The 21,232-nt window shown below is 45.5% G+C and overlaps 1 protein-coding gene and 1 long non-coding RNA gene across 3 annotated transcripts in view; one reads left to right on the top strand and one right to left on the bottom strand.

Annotated features, from left to right (window-relative positions):
* The window catches only part of BUB1 (BUB1 mitotic checkpoint serine/threonine kinase), a 31,155-nt gene extending 21,809 nt beyond the window's left edge, over positions 1 to 9,346 (bottom strand). Inside the window, exons 1-7 of one of the 2 annotated variants that reach the window (XM_035110546.3) lie at positions 9,043 to 9,346; positions 7,694 to 7,753; positions 6,264 to 6,408; positions 4,435 to 4,631; positions 3,500 to 3,543; positions 1,605 to 1,687; positions 1,238 to 1,287 (exon numbers count right to left, since the gene is read on the bottom strand). In XM_035110546.3, the coding sequence (XP_034966437.3) occupies positions 1,238 to 1,287; positions 1,605 to 1,687; positions 3,500 to 3,543; positions 4,435 to 4,631; positions 6,264 to 6,408; positions 7,694 to 7,753; positions 9,043 to 9,113 (650 nt within the window). In that variant the 5' untranslated portion in view covers positions 9,114 to 9,346. The remainder of the gene's footprint in view (positions 1 to 1,237; positions 1,288 to 1,604; positions 1,688 to 3,499; positions 3,544 to 4,434; positions 4,632 to 6,263; positions 6,409 to 7,693; positions 7,754 to 9,042) is intronic. The other variant, XM_035110545.3, reaches the window with a different exon arrangement.
* LOC148686390 (uncharacterized) lies at positions 9,217 to 19,958 on the top strand. Its single transcript, XR_015949178.1, has 2 exons — positions 9,217 to 9,463; positions 19,760 to 19,958. It is a non-coding gene; the product is annotated as an uncharacterized LOC148686390 (long non-coding RNA).
* Positions 19,959 to 21,232: the final 1,274 nt, after the last annotated feature.

Here is a 21,232-nt window from a genome sequence, read left to right as displayed (position 1 = left end):
GGCACAGTCACTGCCTAAGGGCACCCAAAACAGCACGCAACACTCAGAACAAGAGGGACAATTTAAACAAAAACAAGCAACATCCTATCCTATCACGAAGCCAACAAATGGTAATGCCAACAACCAATCTGTGATTAAGAGTGCCAGCCTCTAGGCAACACCAATTCAAATGCCAAAAGAGTCTTTTGAGAAGGGAGATGTTCATAAGGTGCTCTTGGGTTTGTCTCTCCCCTTGTTCAGTCTAGCGGCGCCTGCTAGAAATGTGTATTCACTTTGGAGAAAACCCAAATACCAAAGCAAGTCGCAGCATTCAGACCTACAAGGAAAACAAGCGTTCCCCAGTGCTGTCTAAAACAAAACAGGCTGGCCCTGAAATTCCAGAACTCCATAGAGAGCTGTGATAGGCCCAATATAGGTATTTTCAAAGATGTTATTTCCCACCCCGGCCTCATGTAAATGAATGAAGACAGTGCCGCCTTCATCGGCAAGACATAAGGGAGAAATGAAGGCTGAACCTTGGAAATAGCTGAGGGAGAAATCTACTGCTGAGAGAGGGCTCCTTTGCCTAAAAGGCCATTGGCTTGGCAGGGTGGGCTCCCCCCCCCACTCCTCCCCAGCTATTTTTTTGGGGTGCTGCCTTTATTTTCCGAACTAGTTGGTTACTCTATTCATCAGCAACCTTCAGAGTAGTTCCTGCTCATGCTGTAGGAGTGAGCAGGGACTGCTCTGAAGACCCCTAAGGTCCCCTAAGGGTCTGACAGCTGCTCCAGTGCAAACTTTCATTGAATGGAGATCTCCAATCATTTGAAAAAACCAAAAGAGGCACCATCCTAAGCAAAGAGGCCTTTGTGTTGAACAAAAACACAAAGCAGGTTCAAAAATGAATTAGGGGCAGGGGGTTCTATGCACATCCCAATAACCATAGGATTGTTGTGATGATAAAGGGAAGTACCTTGTAACCCGCTCCTTTACCCAATGTTAGGGTTAAAATGAGGTAAAATGTAAATAAGAAATTAGGCCAGGAACAAGGCAGATCTCCTTTGGAAATGTATTATAGAGTGCTATCAATGATAAAAAAAATCAGCTTTACTGTTTCTAACTAGGTAATGCTTAGCAGGGAAAGCAGAGTTTTCCCGTGGACTCAAGAGACAGGGCAAAAATGCGCATTCAAGTATGCATGACCCAAGCCATTTAAGCATGAACATTCAAGTTGTGAATGTAATTTACAGTTACTTACATTTTTTCTTCTCCCCTACAGATGAGCTGTTTTTCAGAATTGGCTGGATTCTAGAAAATAGGAAGAAAGATACAAATTTAATAAATAACAATAATAAGCAGACGGCCTCATGTGACCTTCCCAGAGCCAAGTAAGCAAGGTGGTTTAAAAACTTTCTGTGGCAGGAAAACCTAGTTTGGAAAGAGTTTTTTAAGCCCTCTGCCTTGCTTAACGGACCCAGGGAAGATCATGTGTGATTTAATGGGGCCTTCAGGAGATATCACAAGATTTCGGACAGCCTCTTCCAACTGTTTCCCCCATTCTCCACTTATATTCTTGCCACCTGTTCAAAGCTGCAATCACCTAACAAGTTGTGATTCTACTGTACCTGATTTTGATTAGCACAGACTGGGCCTTCTTTAGGAGCCATCTGATTTGACATTTGGGGGTTAAGAGGCTGCAGAACACCAACTACAGGAGGAAAAATACAATTAGAGAAACTAAAAATGGATGCTGATCATTAAAGACAGTTCACATATAAAAGAAGGGATGGGAAATCTGTAGCCTTTCAGATGATCTCAATCTCCAACTCCTATTAGCCGCAGCCAGCACAGCTAATTATCAGAGATGGTGAGAGTGTGACCTGAGAGGGTTAAAAGCTCAGCAATCGTCCTGCCACGGGGCCCTGTGACGTGCCCATGTAAACAGGAAGTACCTGTGTGTGCTGTTGTATTTTTTCTGTTACATGAGACGCTGTATGTTTTTATTCTGTCTGTTCGTGTCGCAGCTTCCAGCCGAGATGGAGATGAACTCACCAGGCTGAGCTGCCCTAAGCAATAAATCTTTTGTTTTAACGAACCAAGAAGTGGACGTGAGTTATTTCAGAGGCACAGAAAGTCGGATAAAGTTTTCGCTGCTACGGAATGTGATCTGAACTTGGGAGGAAAGGTTTCTGGGTTTTTGAAACAGAGGCTTGACATTTGTGACGGAGCGTACTGGGCGAGTATTTTTGCAACGTCTGCTACGCAGCTAGAATTGTTCGTAGGCAGATAGATTTCTCTGCTATCTTTCTGTCTCACACTCACAAAGCTGCGTTATCGATAATTAGCCAATCACGCAATTATCTCAATAGAGAGCTGTAGTCCAAGAATATCCAGAGGTCCACAGGTTCCCCATCCCTGATCTAAAATTACCTCCACAAGATGATGATGGGGAAATTACTGACTTCTAGAACCTGGTCTGTTTCTCTACATTAAAAGTGTTCAGTGTAGAATGCACCAGAACAGCAATACCACTTCAAACAAGTAGAGATTTAGATTACAATCTTATCTCTTTCATTGACTACTTGGCCGAAGCCAGAAAACAGGCTGGAATAGCATGTATAAAATTAGCTTCTGTCACCGCTATCTACAAAAGTTCAACAATGCCATTGCACCATAGCAATGTAGAGCGAAGCAATGGGGCTGTCCAGGGGAATCTCTTGAAACTGAGCAATTTGAGGCTATTTCCTATCCTCCAGCAGCCCCGTGTCCCACTCCACACTATCTAGGAGGGCCATCCAACTTTTTGGAAAGAATTTTCAGGGTTCCCAGATGGTCACAGGGGAGAGGAGGCAATGGATCCAAGCTATTGTATTTATGCAGAGCTCTTTTTCGCTTTCCTTTTTTCCCCTTCCACTGGGCACACTCTCACTTAACCGATGCTTTTTCTCCAGTCCAAAACATGTGTCCTAGTCTAGTTCTGACCATTTTTGTCCGCAAACATGATACTTCAGCAAGTGTTTGGAAGAACTACAGCTCAGTGTTACAGCATCTGCTTTGCAGGTAGGAGGTCCTAGGTTCAATACCCAGCATCTCCAGTTAGTTATGGGATAGAACAGTCTGAAATCCTGGAGAGCTGCTAACTGTCAGTGCAGACAATACTGAACTGGATGGACCAGTGGCCTGACTCAGCATGTGTGTGTCCTGCAATCCTGCCTACTTGTTCACAGCAAACTCTCTTTGTTCACAGGACAAAAATTCAACTCTTTGTTTCAGGACAGCCACCCATCAGTTCCCCCCTATACAGAACCAGTAGATCAGTAAGATTTTCAAGAGGCCTTGGAGACAATGCCACAATGTGCAGTGCCATCAGTCAGAGGCACAAAGGGTCATCATTTCAGTTCCCTCTTTGAAGGGCGTGACCCTTCAAAGTTTATTTTCAGGAATTCTGACATTACCAAATTAATTTTTTTTAAAGCAAGTCATAAGATTATTACACTGAAAGTGTAGAAAGTAAACCTACCGTGATTTGAAATTTGATTCCGAGGTAAGCAACTCTCCAAAAATCTAGGTTGAAGAGAAGAGACAAACTAGCATTGGCGATGGAAGAAGTCAGATACTTCTGCATCAAATAGGATTTAATTTAAAAGCTTGAGTCGAAGTTTAAAGATCACATCAAAGACAGCTTAAAAGCAGGCCACACAACAGCAGTTTTCTAAAGTTGGTCACAATGAAATTATTCCCTAATCGCCTACATACTCTTCAGTTATCACCAAACACAACACATACCTCACATGCCAATTAGAGTTTGAAAGCCTTTAACTCTTAAACTTCATTTTCAGCCTCACCACTGTCAAGAGATGCAGCCTTTTTTTCCCTTTTTGTTTTACAAAGAAGCACATATGGTCTTTGGATCTGTAATTCCAAGTTTTCCAGCTCACGCTTAATCAGACAACACCTGAGGCTTGAAAAAAATCTCAGCATATACCTACTTTCCTCCACAACAGGGGTGGGGAACTTCAGGTCCAGGGGGCCAAATGCACCCTCACAAGTCCTCTCTATCTGGGCCTCAGAACTATCCTCAGGCCCCACCCTTTCCCCCTAGCTCATGGCCCTCCTTTGCACCTTGAGTTTTGCCTGGTTGGAATGTGTACTCCAACTGTGATGCCCCTTGCTTTCTTGAATGGAGCATAGAGAGGGGTGTCTGAATGTGTGTCAAAACTAGTCTACAGAGCAGGTAAAATTTACATTTCTTGCTCAACCCACTTTTCCTCTGACCCGCCCATCAAAAGCCACCCACAGGAGCTGTAATAGGCGTGGCCTGGGAAGGGGGCCAAGGGCCAAACAAAAAGACCTGGAGGGACACATTCTGCCCCAAACTACAGGTTCTTCGCTTGTATTCCACTGTCTTTACAAAATCAGCTTGTCAATCACAGGCCAAATATAGACATACAGTACCTGTACTGTTGATGCAGTTTCTCAATTGGTTCTGCTCTATTGTGAATACCCTGTTGAATAACAGCGCTTGCATGAGATATATTTCCTTGCATGCCAAGCTTCTGAGCCCAAGCACAATACAGAAGAGATGACTTGTTACCAACCCCTTGGCTGCACAAATAGTCAAAAAAATTGCTCGGGTTATCAATGAAGTCGGCCTAGAGGAGATAGAGATAGAGATAGAGACATATGCACATTAGCATTCATTTAAAGAAAGTGAAGTCAGCTCAGTAACAATAATGTTCCATTATAAAAGCAAGGGCAAGAAAACAGCCAACACAGGCCAAATATATCACTATTTGCAAACTAGCTTTCTATGAGTATGAAAACATCTTTCAAGACAAACTACTCATCTAGGTGGGTAGCAACTAGTTCATTTTTCAATTGAACATAAGTGACCGAAAAGCCAGCAATGCTTGCTCCATCATTGACTCACGACCACATGAACCAAGAAGAGAGTAAAGGGTTCTTCAACCTCTTCCTGTCCATACTACACCTCAGCTGCTCATTCCCCTGTACAGGCCAAGGAATAGGCATCAGTAGTTGAAGTACACAGTGGGAGAACTCCAAGCCCTGCAGACAAGGCCATGTCTATCACCTGGCCAAGTGGAAGAAGGATCATTTCCTGGTATGTCTGGTTAAAAAGATCTCTATCAGCAGGTGCGGAGAAAGGTCCCTGTCAGAAAGTCTGGCGAGCTGCTGCCAGCAAAAGCAGACAACTTTGCAACCATATCACTATTTTTTAAACGGCATGGACAATAATGAGCTAGATGGTCCAACAAAAAAAGTAAGTTGCCTTATACCAAGTCAGACCATTGGTCCATCTAGCTCAGTACTGGCTACCCTGACTGGCAGCGATTCTCCATAGGGCTTCATAGAATCATTGAATTGTAGACTTGGAAGGGATCCTGAGGGTCATCTATTCTAGTCCAACCCACTGCAATGCAGGAATCTCAGTTAAGAGCATACATGACAGAGAAGCCAAATTTTATACATAATAAAATTTATTTATTTATTTATTTATTTATTTGCAGGAATTCTTTCCAGTCTTACCTGGAGATGCCAGGGACTGAATCTGGGACTTCTTGCATATAAATCAGATGCTCTGCTATTGAGCTCCAAACCTCCCCTGATGATGTGACTTAGTAAAAAGCAGCTTCACAGGGTAAAAGGAGTGTTTTACTACATATTCAGAGCAGGCGTGCAGCAGAATGTGTGGTACAAGAGCTATCTGCTTGGGCTTGGTTACAGTAAAGGGCCAAGTAAAACTTTGATTGTGTCTTGGTTCACACAGAAGAAAACACTTGTGACACATCGTGGGAGATTGGAGAGGATGAGGGGGTCAGGGAGTTTCCAGGTTGCCATCCAAAGAGGGATGGTGAATGTTCAGCCCTAGAGACATTGCTGGACTCAAATTTTCTTCAGCCCCAGCCAGCATTGACAATGGTCAGGGCAACAGGAGTTGGAGTCCAGCATCATCTGGAAGGTGACAGGATACCCACCCCTGCATTAAAAGATACCCCCACACTCTGGCATTCCTTTTAATTGCTAACTAACCAGATGAACAGGACTTCCACTGAACATCAATAAACATCAGATTAAACATTACACAATCCAAATGTACAATAATTCAGATTCTTTTAATGCAAACATAATTATATCCCAACTTACAATTCTATAATTTAAGGCTACTTACATCAATCCAAAACAACAACTTAAAAACAGTTTACTATTTACTGTTCAGCATGTGCAAAGTTTTAATAAATTGTGCATCTATTCTGTATACGTACAAACGTCACACAGCAGTTGATGAATCTTGCATCATGCTGGTACCGCTTGTCACTTAAAAATATTTTCACAAGCCGCTCCAGCAAGTACAGCAGGTACTTTTGTCTCCCTTCTGCTTCCGGTACACCTTCAACCCACTGAAAATACCTAAAAAGAGGAATTGATCAATTGTAAGCCTTACAGCAGCGTTTCCCAATCTTGGATCCCCAGATGTCGCCGAACTACAGCTCCCATCTGCACCAGGCAGCATGGCCAATTACCAGGGATAATGGAAAATGTAGTTGAAAAACAGCTGGACACCCAAGGATGGGAAAGGCTGCCTTACAGTATAGTTAGAATCTCTACAAAATATGTGGCCAGACACTATGAAGACATTTCACCAAAAGGAGCTGTTAACATGGATGCTGCCAGCTGCCAGGATCTCTATAGCAAAGCAGTGGAAAGCATTTTTTTTAAATCTGACTCCATCCTTATGATATAAAAACCTTTGGAATTTAGTTATTGCAGAAAAAGTAACATAAGCTACAGGTCTCTGTTATAAGAATTTTTAGGTCTTATAAATATATAATAAATGTTCATAAATGTACCAAGCAAACACATATAAAAATATATAAACCACATGTCTGAAACCCATAGGAAAAGTCCTAAAGCCATTTTGACTCTTTCAGTCACTTCAAATATTACTCTACAAGGTCGAAAGAAAAGGAAATGCAGAAACCTCCCCATTGTTTATGTCCTCACAAATCCTGCCTTAAGGGCACATTTAAGGTGTGAAAATAGGGTGAGCCTGTGACCTGGCTCAGGAATTAAGTATTATCTTTACAAAAAAAATGACCAGACTCCCCAGGTAATCCAGTCAAGTGACCATTAACAGGTAACCTGGCAGACAGGGTAAAAACAACATACTTAGATTTCTGTTGTAGACCGCCTTTTCTGTGATCTTGGACTCCAGGGTGGACAATTTAAAATGTCTATATAAGGGCGGGCACACCTTTGTTCTGGGTCCTCTCTCCTACATGTGGGGGAGCACCTTGTTGCAACAGGTTTTTTTTAGTAAAGATCAGGCTTAACTAGCCGCCTTGCTTTTCACTAGAATTCTGGTTTGGTCTGTATCATTTTACTAGCAAGTAAGGGCTTTCAATTGTGCTCTGCCGGAGGTCCAGGCTCCCTCCCGGAGAAGGACCCCTTTTAACTCTTATTACATCTATAAGGGGCCAGAATATCTTGATCATTTTCAATCATTGTGTAGTGTTTTTATATGGTTTAGTTTCAGAAATGCAGGCATCTCTCTGCTCTCCATTTAGAGAAATATGGTTGTCATGATTTTAGATTGGGTGTTATTATTTAGCTTTGTAGTTGGAGTAATTGGTATTTTTTTGTTAGTACTTAATAAATCTAGACAAGATAGAGGGCAGCTGAAGGAAAGACTAACCTATACCAAGGATCAAGTGGGTCATCACCGCAGTAGTTCTGTATGAGAGTTTCAAACATTCTGTGAAACAAACCAGACAGCATCGTATCAGTATTTGCATTTAGCACAATATGGCAGTTTAGCAGTATTTGAATGGGTCTGGCTGCTCTGGCACAGTATCCCACAGTGCTTTCGCAGATGCCTTCAAAGTTACAGGTGCCTAATCTCTTCCCCCTCCCCTTGCCACAAACTAGGGCTAAATTGGTGGCTCCAAACTGTCAAGGTAAGGGAGGGCCACCAGCACCCACCAACCTAAACAGAAGTACTTTCAGCCTTCAAAAACTTGAAACTGGCTCTGAATGAAAGTGAAAACATGAGGAGCAGCCGCATTAATTAAAGTTTGGTGCTTAGGCACAATATACCCAACCTTTTCAGTTGGCACTGAAGTTCTAGAATGTCATCTTTATGCTGTGAACCTGAGATATTTGGATGAAGGGCAGCATACAAATATTATTAATAATAATCTGTAGCTAGGCCTGTATGGAACTGTCATATGTGCCTCTTGGTACCTACTGGGGATTTCCTTCTTCTGAAGGGGTGGGCTAAATCAATCACCTGTTGCTTGACAACTCTTACCATTAAAGTATTTTATCACACTCTTTGATCCATGACATTTAGGATTACAGCCATTACATACCGAGTTTTCCAAGTGGAGAGTTATTATCATTTTAAAAAATACAGTAGCAGCATAAAGCTTGATGGTTCCTTCCTCCATTACTTTTCAACAGCTTTTGTTCTTAATTTGACACCTCCCACATTTTTGCACAAAAGTGCAACAAATGATACACACACACACACACCATAAACCTTGGAATTGCTGGAGCAATAATGCACTGTGCACTTTTGCTCTTACTACATAGACGGACCTGCTAGAATTGAAATGGGTAGTCTAGCAATATATTGTTATTCTACAGTGACTCTCCATTTGTGGAATGCTCTCCCCAGGGAGGGTTGGCTGGCATTTTCATTATACACTGTTAGGTACCATGGGGAAAACGTTCCCTCTTCAACCAGGCCTTTGGCTGATTAACATCATATACCCCTTGTACGTATGTCTGTGGCAGGGGGGAATTATTAATTTGTGGGGGCTTTCGTTCTTGTTTTTATTATGCATTTTGTGTTTTTATGTTGTGAACCGCCCTCAGAGCCATGGATGAAGAGTGGTATACTCAATTTACCCCTGCCCCTCCCCGCAACCGCCATAGCCCACCACCCTCCCACATCCCTTCAGATTTCAGGCCCGCCATAAAACCCGGGGAAGGGGAAGAGCCGCCGCCACCAACCCCCCTCCCCAGCCGGCGACTACTCACTGCGCGCGCGCGGAAAGCTCCGCGGCTTCCCCAGGCGCCCGCGAAGCCATGGAAGCTGCCGCGTCCACCATAACTGGGAAGAAACGGTATTTTAAAAAATTCAAACCGTCGCGCGCAGCCGCACAAGGCGTTCTGGCCACTTCGGGATTGGCCGGAATGAGAGCCAATCAGAACGAAGGAAGGCGGTGAGTCCCTCGATGGAGAGGGGACGTAGTAACGCCGCTGATATAAAAGAGGTAAAGAGGGGGGGGGGGTCCCGATAAGCATTACCCACGACCCTCGCTTTCGGTTCACATTCGAAGCCCGCCGCATGCGTGACTGAAAGATAATACGAGGAGGGGGCGGAGCTTCGCGTTTTTGGTGTCCGGTCCCCACGACTTTTGCATCGGCTGCTTGCCCCGCGCGCTCCATGGGGAACCGTGTAGGTGCAGTTTTTTATTATTATTATTAGTTTCATTTTTATATTTATCTATATTGTTGCTGATATTTACAACAACAACAATAATAAAATAAATTTGCATACCACCCTATTAAATGCTAAGGTATTCGCCTTCATATCAGGAAACAAAAGTTGGCCAAATAAGTCTGCAATTCTATCGCCACTTCCCTGGAATTCAACAGGCCTCACTATTTTATTTTATTTCATTTTATTATATTTGCTTACTGTGTCCCACCTTTTCCTCCAAGCAGCTCAAAAGTGATGTGACCTGGCTCTCTCCTTTCTCATTTAATCCCCGCAACAACCCTGTGAGGAACGTTACCGTAAGCTGACAAGGGGGCGGATTTGAACCTTGCTCTCCCAGGTCCTAGTCCAGCGCTCTAACCACTACACCACACTGGCTCTGAGCAGACTTGGCGAGGATTGTGCTACAGTACTAGTTATACTGGCAACCACCACAGAAATTACCACAAATCCCCTACAGTGGTACCTCGGTTTACAAACATAATTGATTCCGGAAGTCTGTACTTACCTAACCTGAAGCAAACTTTCCCATTGAAAGTAATGGAAAGTGGATTAATCCGTTCCAGACGGTCCGTGGAGTACTTAACCTGAAGCGTACTTAACCTGAAGCGAACTTTCCCATTGAAAGTAATGGAAAGTGGATTACTGTAATCCGCGGAGTACTTAAACTGAAAATACTCAAACCGAGGTGTACCTAAACCGAGGTATGACTATCTCTGAAAGTAAAGGTACAGGTTTTCAATAAACTAAAAACCCCAACCATTTACAGGAGGACCAATATCAGCTGCCTCACACTGTTTAATGGTCAGGCCTACCTTGGAAACTAGGGAAATACCGTGTTTCCCCTTTTTTAAGACACCGTCTTATAACTTTTTTTTCTCTCAAAAAAACACAGGGTGTCTTATTTTCAGTGGGGTGTCTTATTTTTTTAATTTCCTGTCATCTAGCCCAAATTCTACCATCAGGTTACCCCAAAGCAGATGCAGCACATGAGTGTCTGAAGAGAGGGGAAAGAGACGGAAAAGGAGGGAGGGAGAGAAGTTCCAGAGCAACCCCCCAGCCCTCCGGATGCTGTGGGGCTGCAGTTCCCATTATCCCCAACCACTGGCCATGCTGGCTATTGGGAGTTGGAGTCCAGCAGCACCTGAAAGCCTGGCTTGGATGAACATCTTCTCCTTAGCCCTCCCCATCCGCTACGCTTTGAGCAAAATGCCTAAGAGCAACGTGACGATGGGGCAGAGCCGATCTGGGGAGGAAAGGTGGGGAGGCGGCAGCTGGGGAAGGTGGGGTTGGATTGAACCCTGAGAAAAGCAAACCCAAAAGGTCCACACCTCCTGTTTCTTGTGCCCATTTCTGCTTTGCTGCAGATAATATTTTTAAAAGGAAAAGGAAACTACCCAGTTATCTTCCTTTTTAAATGTGAAATTTAAACAGACAACAGAGTTCAATGGTTGTAAAGAACTAAAGAAAGACGTCTGTGCATTTCTCAATTGGCCGGGAGGGTTCCACAATTACACACATACACACAGAAAAGAAACGGAGGGGTGAAATTGTAATAATAGTGATGATGATAAGATATAGTTTGCATTTCTGTACATTGCAAAAAGGGAAGAAAACAAGAAAGAAAATGCAAGTATCCAAAAGGCAAAGGCACACCCCAGTCGCCCTCCCACCCAGGCCCCTGATTTCTGCCGATCCGGAGGCCACTGGCTTACGTGGTCCGCTCGGCCCGGCAGGGCGCTCCAAGTGCTTGGCGCTGCGGAGCGTTTGGCGTGCTCCACGCTGCAGCTGCCGGTTCTGGGCGGCGGGGAGGCAGGTCTCCTTGGCTGGGCCAAGCGGAGGCCGCTGGCTCAGGCGCTCCGCCCGGCCCGACAGAGCGCTCCAAGCGCTCAGTCCTGCAGAGCGCTCGGCGTGCTCCACACTGCAGCAGCCGGATCTGGGCGGCGGGGAGGCAGGTCTCCTCAGCCGGGCAGGCGGAGGCCGCTGGCTCAGGCGCTCCGCCCGGCCCGACAGAGCGCTCCAAGCGCTCAGTCCTGCAGAGCGCTCCAAGTGCTCCATGCTGCAGCCGCCACTTCTGGGCGGCAGGGAGGCAGGTCTCCTCGGCCGGGCCAAGCGGACGCCGCTGGCTCAGGCGCTCCGCCCAGCCCGACAGAGCGCTCCAAGTGCTCAGTCCTGCAGAGCGCTCGGCGTGCTCCATGCTGCAGCCGCCACTTCTGGGCGGCAGGGAGGCAGGTCTCATTGGCCGGGTCAAGCGGAGGCCGCTGGCTCAGGCGCTCCGCCCGGCCCGACAGAGCGCTCCAAGCGCTCAGTCCTGCAGAGCGCTCGGCGCGCTCCATGCTGCAGCCGCCACTTCTGGGCGGCAGGGAGGCAGGTCTCCTCGGTCGGGCCAAGCGGAGGCCGCTGGCTCAAGCGCTCCGCCCGGCCCGACAGAGCGCTCCAAGCGCTCGATGCTGCGGAGCGCTTGGCACGCTCCACGCTGCAGCCACCGGTTCTGGGCGGCAGGCCTCCTCGGCCGGGCGGAGGCAAGACCGCTGGCTCGGGCGCTCTGCGCGCTCGCCGCTGCAGCAGCAGCTGGCTCCAGGCACCAAGCCGGCAGGCCTCCTGCTGCTGCAGCCGGCGTTCTGAGTCCCGCTGGCTGGCTGGGGCCCTCGGCGGTCTCGCTCCACACGGCATGGAGGTATGTCTTATTTTCAGGGTATGTCTTATATTTCACAAATGTTTAAAAATCCTGCCATGGCTTACTTTATGGCTACGTCTTAAAAAAGGGGAAACACGGTAAGGCTGCAGTCCTTATGAAGGCAGCGGGAGAAGAAAACAGGCAAGTACTTTTTAAAGTGTTAGTGAGATAATTTGCAGTGCTCAGTGTTTTCAAGTGCAATTTGATCACATACTGGCAAATTCAATTTGTACAATCAAAGCTGATTTAGACATCTTGGCCAACAAGATGAACACTTAGGCCACACTACATTCCTTAGTTTTTGTTGCTGATTTTTGCTGTTTGTTTTATTTTATTTTTGATAATTATGTATCAATAGTCTCATTTTCTGACACAAGTTCTAATTTCCTTCATTTCCACAAGAGGGTGGCAAACAATAAGTTTTTCAAAAATAGCAGGCCTCTATTCTTTTCTTAAGCTTAGACAAAGTTCATTCTGCGGGTGAAGCTCAACTTCAGTTACTGACAGTTCCTAATAATTAGGTGTGCCTTTTTCATTTTGTAAGCTTAAAGAAAAAGCTTTCTCCAATAGTGTCACCAGAAGGGTAGCCACACTAGACTGTTGCAGCAAAAAAAAGTAGAATTTAGATACCTTGCAGCACATCCTACTCATAGCTACTCAGAAATTTGCCCCACTGAATTCATTGGGACTTGTACCTAGATAAGTGTTAAAAAGAGTAACAGAGTTTTTATGGCATAAACAGTTCATGACTGGATTCCACTTTATTAGACTTTTGGAATGTTGTCCTCATTTAAGGCTCTGCAACAAATTGTTGCAGTGTTGAGTACAGGCATTCAGGTCTCCAAAAATTCCATTCCGCATACTCTCTTATTTTCGGTCCTCACTCACACAGTCAGCTAGCATTTTATGCCCCTAGAGCAGGCATCACCAAGATTCGGCCCTCCAGATGTTTTGGACTACATTTCCTATCTTTGCTGACCACTGGTCCTGTCAGCTAGGGATCATGGGAACTGTAGGCCAAAACATCTGGAGGGCCGCAGTTTGGGGGTGCCTGCCATAGAGGATACTCAGACCTCATTTTGCTGTGCCATCCCCCACCCATACTTTTTCAGTGTTACTGGGCAGGTGTGTGTGTGGCCACTTTTGTTTCATAAAGATTGGTACCTGGAGTATTAAGATTGCCATTAGGATACACTATATGATAATAGGTGTTTGAACAGGGATAGTGCTACTTGCTTGCCTGAAAAGAGGATGGAGGTGTATTTGTATGTTTGTAGAAATGTCTGCCTTTTTGCATGGCTGGGATGTAATCTGCTGTACAAAGGGCAGAGCCACATCCATTATTCTAGCCTCCTTTGCATCCTGCCCAACCCAGGGCAGCCTCAGGCTGAAAAAGATTCCACAACACCTATCTGCTCAGAAGCAAGTTTTACCAAGCTCAGTGGGATTTCCAGCTAAGTATGCTGCCTAAATCTTTCACAACAGAATTAACTGGTAGTAGCATGATCACCACAGCATTTTTATTTAAAAAGGTGTATGATGGTTGTGCTGTAAGAAACGGTAGAACTGGAGGACTTACTAAGAGAAACTCCTTTTGCTTTCCCAATTTGCTTTCCCAATTTACCTCATCGTAGCAGGAGAGGATTCCATTGTGTACCCATTTAATTGAAGACTGACCATAAAACTACTGTATAGAGGCCAGAATCCAGCTGTACATTATCACATTGTAATAGAAACTTTTTTTTTGTAAGATTAAAGGTAAAGGGGCCCCTGAGCATCAGGTCCAGTCGTGTCCGACTCTGGGGTTGCGGCGCTCATCTCGCTCTATAGGCCGAGGGAGCCGGCGTTTGTCCGCAGACAGCTTCCAGGTCATGTGGCCAGCATGACAAAGCTGCTTCTGGCGAACCAGAGCAGCACACGGAAACGCCGTTTACCTTCCCGCCGGAGCGGCCCCTATTTATCTACTTGCACTTTGAGGTGCTTTCAAACTGCTAGGTTGGCAGGAGCTGGGACCAAGCAACAGGAGCTCACCCCATTGCAGGGATTCGAACCGCCGACCTTCTGATCAGCAAGCCCGAGACTCTGTGGTTTAACCCACAACGCCACCTGGGTCCCCTTAGCAGTTGTTAATACAGGTGCAGGTCAACATTCTGACAGTAACTACCCTACAGCCCAAGAGCTTAATGTGTGAACAGAGCATGATATAAATTGCAAACACTTTTTTAAAAATGCTGACATCCTTTTCTGTTACATTGCACTGTTATATTACATGACCCAATTCCTTATACTGAAATTTTATTTTTACCACATTTAATCCAGTGGGCGCATTGAGTTCCTCATGATAGTATTATTTGCTGTTGCATATTATGATGCCATCCTGGTTCATGCATTCAAAACTCACCCTACATGTTAGTGATTTTTTTCCACTATCAGTTAAATTTGTTTAGAAAGTTGCACAGTAAATCAACTTGCACAGCCAAAGCCTATGCTTATTTGTAATTCCACTGAATTCAACGGGGCTTGCTCCCAAGTAAGTGCATAGGATTGCAGTCTCAAAATTCTCAAGTGGTTTGACAGCCACTTTTGATAGCACTTTTGATAGCAATACCTTGATAGAAAGGAATGTTCGGTTCATTAAATTTGTCTAGCATATTTTGGTTGCTTTGTTTAAACCAGCCATTCAGGGCCATCGCTACCATTTGGTAGACAGTAGCAGCTGATCTTGAGTATCATGTTAGTAAGTCCAATATATTATTGTTGTATTTATACTCCCAGAGAGAGGCTCTTGTGGGATTTTCTGTTTCAGGTACCAAACTAACTTGATTACAGTACCCCATGAGTTGGGGAGAGGCACATAGTTTGGTATTCTGCCATAGGCAGAAAACTGTCTTGGATCAGCCCTGAAGCTAGTTTAGTGAGTATGTTCGTGTTGTTTAAGATGCCTTGTAAATCACCTTGAAGGCCTGTCTTGGTAGAACTTTTATATATATATTTATAATAAATATGTATCTTGCCTTATACTTTTATTTGGAATCACATTTGTGTTTTAAATGAAGTCCGTGTGATTTATGGGAACCACTAACTGCATCTGGTACTCTTCTCAACATTTTCTGGCAAATTAATCTCAGATTACTCTTTAGTGCAATCAGGTGTTGCCTATACGGCAAAGCGGGCTTCTTTTCATATGGAAGTTCTTCAGACTTGATACGAAACATCTGGGTGCCCAGTAGGCTGAGCCAAGATTGACAGTGGAGCTGATGATCTGCTAGAGAAAAACTGTTTTTCATAGCTGACAAAAGCACACACACGTTTTCTGTTTTGACAATGCAGAAAAAAGAAAAAGAACATTTACTTTGTGCTTCACTCATCCAAGTCCTGGCCAGGCAGATGCTTATGAGAACTCCTTGCCTCCCTCCTTGTGAAGAAGCATCTCTTAGTATTGTCAGCACCTCAGAATGCTTTAAGCGTAAATAGGTGTTGGATGAACAGTTCGGCATATGGCTGTGCTGTGTTGTGTGCCTTGAGGAAATGGCTGGAGTGCTGCAAAAGAGGTTAACTTGGCATACATGGTTCCACCCACTTTCATCCTCAGAATTATGGGCAGCTCCCAACAAAGGACTAAAAACAGAATAGAACTTCAAACATTAAAAACTTCCCTAAACAGGGCTGCCTTTCTTTGACATCTGATGGGAGGGCATTCCACAGGGCGGGTGCCACTACCAAGAAGGCCCTCTGCCTGGTTCCCTGTAACCTCACTTCTCACAGTGAGGGAACTGCCAGAAGGCCCTTGACTCTAGACCTCAGTGTCCGGGCTGAACGATGGGGGTGGAGATGCTCCTTCAGGTATACAGGACTGAGGGTGTTTAGGGCTTTAAAGGTCAGCACCAACACTTTGAATTGTGCTCAGAAACGCGCTGGGCAGGGCCGTCTTAAGCACACCCAGTGCTATGGCGCAAAAGTTCCTCTGGTACCCCCTCCCTTTCCGATGGTGCAGGGCTGTTGGGAGAGAAGGGGGGGCAGAACACCAGAAAAGAAGGTGCATATATACGCGCAGGATCTCAACCACAGGATCTTCCTTGCACTGCAAGTGGGCTGGACTGGATGACCCTTGGGATCCCTTTCCCACTCGACCTCCCCCTGAGGCCCATTCATGGATGCCTTGCCGTTCTCCCTTCCCACTTCCCCTGAAGCCACACAGCCGGCCGGCCGGCCTCAATTGGGATGGGCAGGGAAAAGGGAGCCGAGGAGGCCAGTGGGAGGAGATGCGCCACTGCCGGCTGCTAAGTGAGCTTCTCCCGCTATCTCCTGACGGGATCACGTGGCGCTGCCGCGGGCCTGGCCGTGCCTGGGGCAAGGGAGAAGACACTTCTCCCCGGCTTGCAAGGCCTCCGATAGAGGAGCCTGTACGAGGAGGCCTGTCTCTTTCCCTTTCTCTTTCTCCTCCTCTCCTTTCTCGGCGTCCCCAGCCGAGCCCCGCCTCTCAGCCAGGCTGGGCGGAGGCAGAGCCCGCCCGGTACCATGTGCTGAAGACACTGGGTGCTGCCCGAGCCCAGCCGCGTCTCCCTCTTCCCTTCCTCCTTCTGCCGCTGCTGCTGCGCTTGCAAGGGACCCAGCTCGGCCCGATGGCCATGGAACAGGAGGTGGTTGCCACACCGCCGCCTGTGCCCCGGGAATGGTGGTGGTGGGGCAGCAGGCACTGGTGACGTGGAAGGAGGCCACTTGGAAGCCGCTCCCGCCACTGCTGCTCCCGCTGCTCCCTCAGGCAACAGTGGCTCGGTGGGCAGGGGATTCCTGCAGCTGAGGGAGAGGAGGAAGCAGCAGTGGAGCCATAGCGCTTAGTGACTCGTTGCGCCCCGCCAGTGCTGGGGCACCCCTGAGAGGCCAGTGCCCTAGCGCAACAAGCCACTAACCCCTATGGGAAGGACACTTCTGAGGAGGAATATGCCAACGGGGCCTGCCCAAAACATTGTGCCCCCCCTCCCCAACCCTGCCACCCGCCCCCTGTTTAGTGAATTGGAGGTGGTGTTGTGGAGGAAATGTTGCTTTCTCTGGAAAAAGTAGAAAAGCGGACTTCTAAACAGAACGCTCCAGTTTCACCAGAAGCGGCTTAGTCATGCTGGCCATATGACCTAGAACAGGGGTGGCCAACACCCAAGAGACTGCGATCTACTTACAGAGTTAAAAACTGGCAGTGATCTACCCCCTTTTTGGGGGTTCAGGTCAAACTTGTTGAGCTTTTTAAGGGAGGGGGAATGCCCCATTTTTGGGGGGGTGCAGAGCAAAAAAATGAGCTTTTTTAGGGGAGCCAAAGTTGTTGAGCTTCTTCGGGGGGAGCCAGTGATCTACCAGTGATCTACCACAGGCATCCAGTGATCTACTGGTAGATCAGGATCTACCTGTTGGACGTGCCTGACCTAGAAGCTGTATGCCGGCTCCCTCGGCCAGTAAAGCGAGATGAGCACCGCAACCCCAGAGTCGTTCAAACCTGAGGGTAACTCAACGGATTCACAGAGGAGAGAAGACTATTGAATGTATGGAATGTGGAAAATGTTTTAGCCGGAATGAACACCTTACTTCGCACCAACAAACTCACACTGGGGTGAAGCCATTTAATTGTATGGAGTGTGGAAAGAGCTTTAATCAGAGTACACACCTTACTCGACATCATCAAACTCACACAGGGGAAAAACCATTTAAATGTATGGAGTGTGGAAAGAGCTTTAATCAGAGAGCACACCTTACTTTACATCATCGAACTCACACAGGTGAAAACCATTTAAATGTATGGAGTGTGGAAAGAGCTTTAATCAGAGAGCACAGCTTACTCAGCATCATCGGGCTCACACAGGGGAGAAACTATTTAAATGTATGGAATATGGAAAGAGCTTCAGTAATAACGCCACACTTACTATACATCAGCGAACTCACACAGGTGAAAAACCATTTAAATGTATGGAGTGTGGAAAAAGCTTTAATCAGAGTGGACACCTTGCTTTACATCAGCAAACACACACAGGGGAGAAACCATTTAAATGTATGGAGTGTGGAAAGAGCTTTAATCGGAGTGGACACCTTACTTTACATCAGCAAACTCACACAGGGGAGAAACCATTTAAATGTATGGAGTGTGGAAAGAGCTTTAATCGGAGTGGACACCTTACTTTACATCAGCAAACTCACACAGGGGAGAAACCATTTAAATGTATGGAGTGTGGAAAGACTTTCAGTACTGGTTCAAGCCTTAATATTCACCATTGAATCCACACAGGAGAAAAACCATATGAATGTATAGAATGTGGAAAGAGCTTCACTTATAGGGGAAATTGCAGAAGACACCAACGAACTCACACAGGGGAGAATTCATTTAAATGTATCGAGTGTGGAAAGAGCTTCAGGGATGGGCCAGGACTAAACATCTACAAATTTATAAAGGGGCAAATAAATTTTAAATGTATGGAGTTTGTGGGGGTCTCCTGGTGTTTGTATGTAAATTTGTAGGCACGTTTATTAAACTAGTGCACAAGAGGTCATGCTAGATAATATGGGGAGGGTGTGAATCTGGAGTCGAGGGGGTGTGTGAACTGAGTTTTGATGCCCCCTTTTCACTGCCCAAATGATGGACCTACCTTGTCCTTTCAATCAGCATCACTGTTGAGATACAACAGGTGCTCACTACCTAAACTTTACATAATCCTTTGAATACCATTTTTATAATACGATTTTCCAGCTGAATGAAAAGGTTTCTGTACTAAAAAATCATTTGGTATTTTAAAACTCATCAGCTGCATTTTCCATAACACTGGAACACTGACCATCCCTTGTGCTACTCATCAGTGAGCTTTGAATGCTGTATTGTTAGTCCATCTGAAGAAGTGTGCATGCACACGAAAGCTCATACCAAAATAAAAACTTAGTTGGTCTTTAAGGTGCTACTGAAGGAATTTTTTTATTTTGTTAGTCCATGTTAGACCATGATTAGACCATTTTTAAGAGCTACAGTACCTTGCTTTATCTCGTAATCTGTTTGACCTCTTTTCTTTCTTCCTGCCTACTGTTTATTCAAATAAAGTTTCACAGTTTGATGATTGGAGTGTGTGTGATTGTCAGCCTCATTAATTTGGTATCCCCCTGGTATCCCCTTGGGTTTCACAGTCTTGGGAGTTCCAACTCCACAAGAGGTAAAGTCAGGGATTTCCTCTCTTTTGGGGGGGAGAAGGTGCAAATGGGAGGGAGATAGTTTTAGCCTCTGCATAAATGAGATTAGCTGGAGGCATAAGGGATGTTGCTCCCGGACCCCCACGTCAGGCCATGTTTTGTTCATCCCATTTCCCACCATTTTTTCTGGAACTGTCAGTGACCCTCAAGTGCTTGGTGACAACCTATTCAGCAGGAAAGCACTGCAGGGCTGTTCAGTGAATTGGGGCCAGGAAGGGCGGAAAAGGGGCTTCACTGAGCACCTCCTCTTCTCTACAAGGCATATCCCGAGTGATGCCCCCAGAACCGGCCCATCCAAGAGGCAAGTTGTTGCAACCACTTTAATCTTTATCATCTACAATAATGTCTTATTTATTCTATAGTACAGTACATTCTCGAAGCTACGAACATGAGTTTGACCAAACTGCGGGAGGCAGTGCAAGACAGGAGTGCCTGGCGTGCTATGGTCCATGGGGTCACGAAGAGTCGGACACAACTAAACAACAACAACAGTACATTGATTATTGCTTTCATTTTATAGATCAATGGTCTCGTTAGATAGTAAAATTCATGTTAAATTGCTGTTTTAGGTGTTGTTTTTAAAAGTCTGGAACGGGTATTAATCCGTTTTGCATTACTTTCTATGGGAAAGTACGCCTTGGTTTTGGAACACTTTGGTTTTAGAACGGACTTCCAGAACGAATTAAGTTTGAGAACCAAGGTAACACTGTATAGCCAAATGACATCACAGACACACACACACACACACACACACACACACACACACACACACGGAGGTATCTTTACTTTATTGCGTTTATTTATTAAATTTGTATACTGCCCTTAATCTGAAGATCACAGGGCAGTTCACGACATACAAAGACAAAAAATACATAATAAAGAAAAGAAAAGCAATAACCCCTTCCCACAAGAAGACCTCACCTCTTATTCCCATGAGTGCTAAGCTTGTAAGAGGCTTGAACTCTCCAAACCAGAACCCACAAAGCTATTTTATTCAAACACAGCCGATACTAAGGCATAACATGTATGGACAACATAAGAATTCCAACCTATGGCTGTGCTACCGTAAGATTTCCCCTCTTCTGTCCTTCCCTTCATTACGTTCCTCATTCTTTTAGATTTTAAGTGTCTTGGAGTCTGGCACCTAACCCTTTACGAAGCATGTCTATTGGTGGCACGGCAATAATAGCAGCATCGGCCAACTATTTTAACTACACAACAGTTAACTGAACATGCAGAACATACCATTGTGGCAAAATGGCTTTGGGAATCGGCAAGCTTGTTGGAACCCCGAGAGTGAGAGAAGTACAAAATAAAATTGGGATGTTCTGGAAGAGGGATAGGGTGGCTGGGGTGCTGAGCATGAACACTCCAGACCGCTGCATTTTGTTGCAGGTTCTGTTTGTACCTTCCCATTGTTGAAACTTAGCAGGTCTGGCCCAGCACACTGCCTGTACAGGATACTTGTCTGGGAACCACATGGAAGCAGCTGAGAGTGGGGGAGTCTGAGCTCAATAAATACATTCCTGGTGGCCGTCTCCCTTTGTCTGGGAGTGATCATGCAGAAAAGCTCTAAAATAAAGGGTAGATGACCTCTGAAGTTTGCTTTATGTCTTACACTTTCCTGTGTGAACATTAATCTTTGTGTGGAAAAGGACATGTAAAAATACATGAAGTGTATTTTTCATGGCAGCTATACAGATCAGGCAGACCGAGACGACAAGTGGGGAGAAAGGGGTTTTTAAAACGTGGTGTTGTTGCATCCTGGAGCTGTTTTGGGCCATTCTGAACTGATAGGATCGTAAAAAAAAAAAAGTAAATATTTGAAGAAGTAC

Source organism: Zootoca vivipara, chromosome 3 (assembly GCF_965207765.1).
Source record: "Zootoca vivipara chromosome 3, rZooViv2.hap1.1, whole genome shotgun sequence".
In the NCBI taxonomy this organism is placed as follows: domain Eukaryota; kingdom Metazoa; phylum Chordata; class Lepidosauria; order Squamata; family Lacertidae; genus Zootoca; species Zootoca vivipara.
Note: the sequence above shows the minus strand (reverse complement) of the source record. Positions and strands in the feature narration are given on the sequence as shown.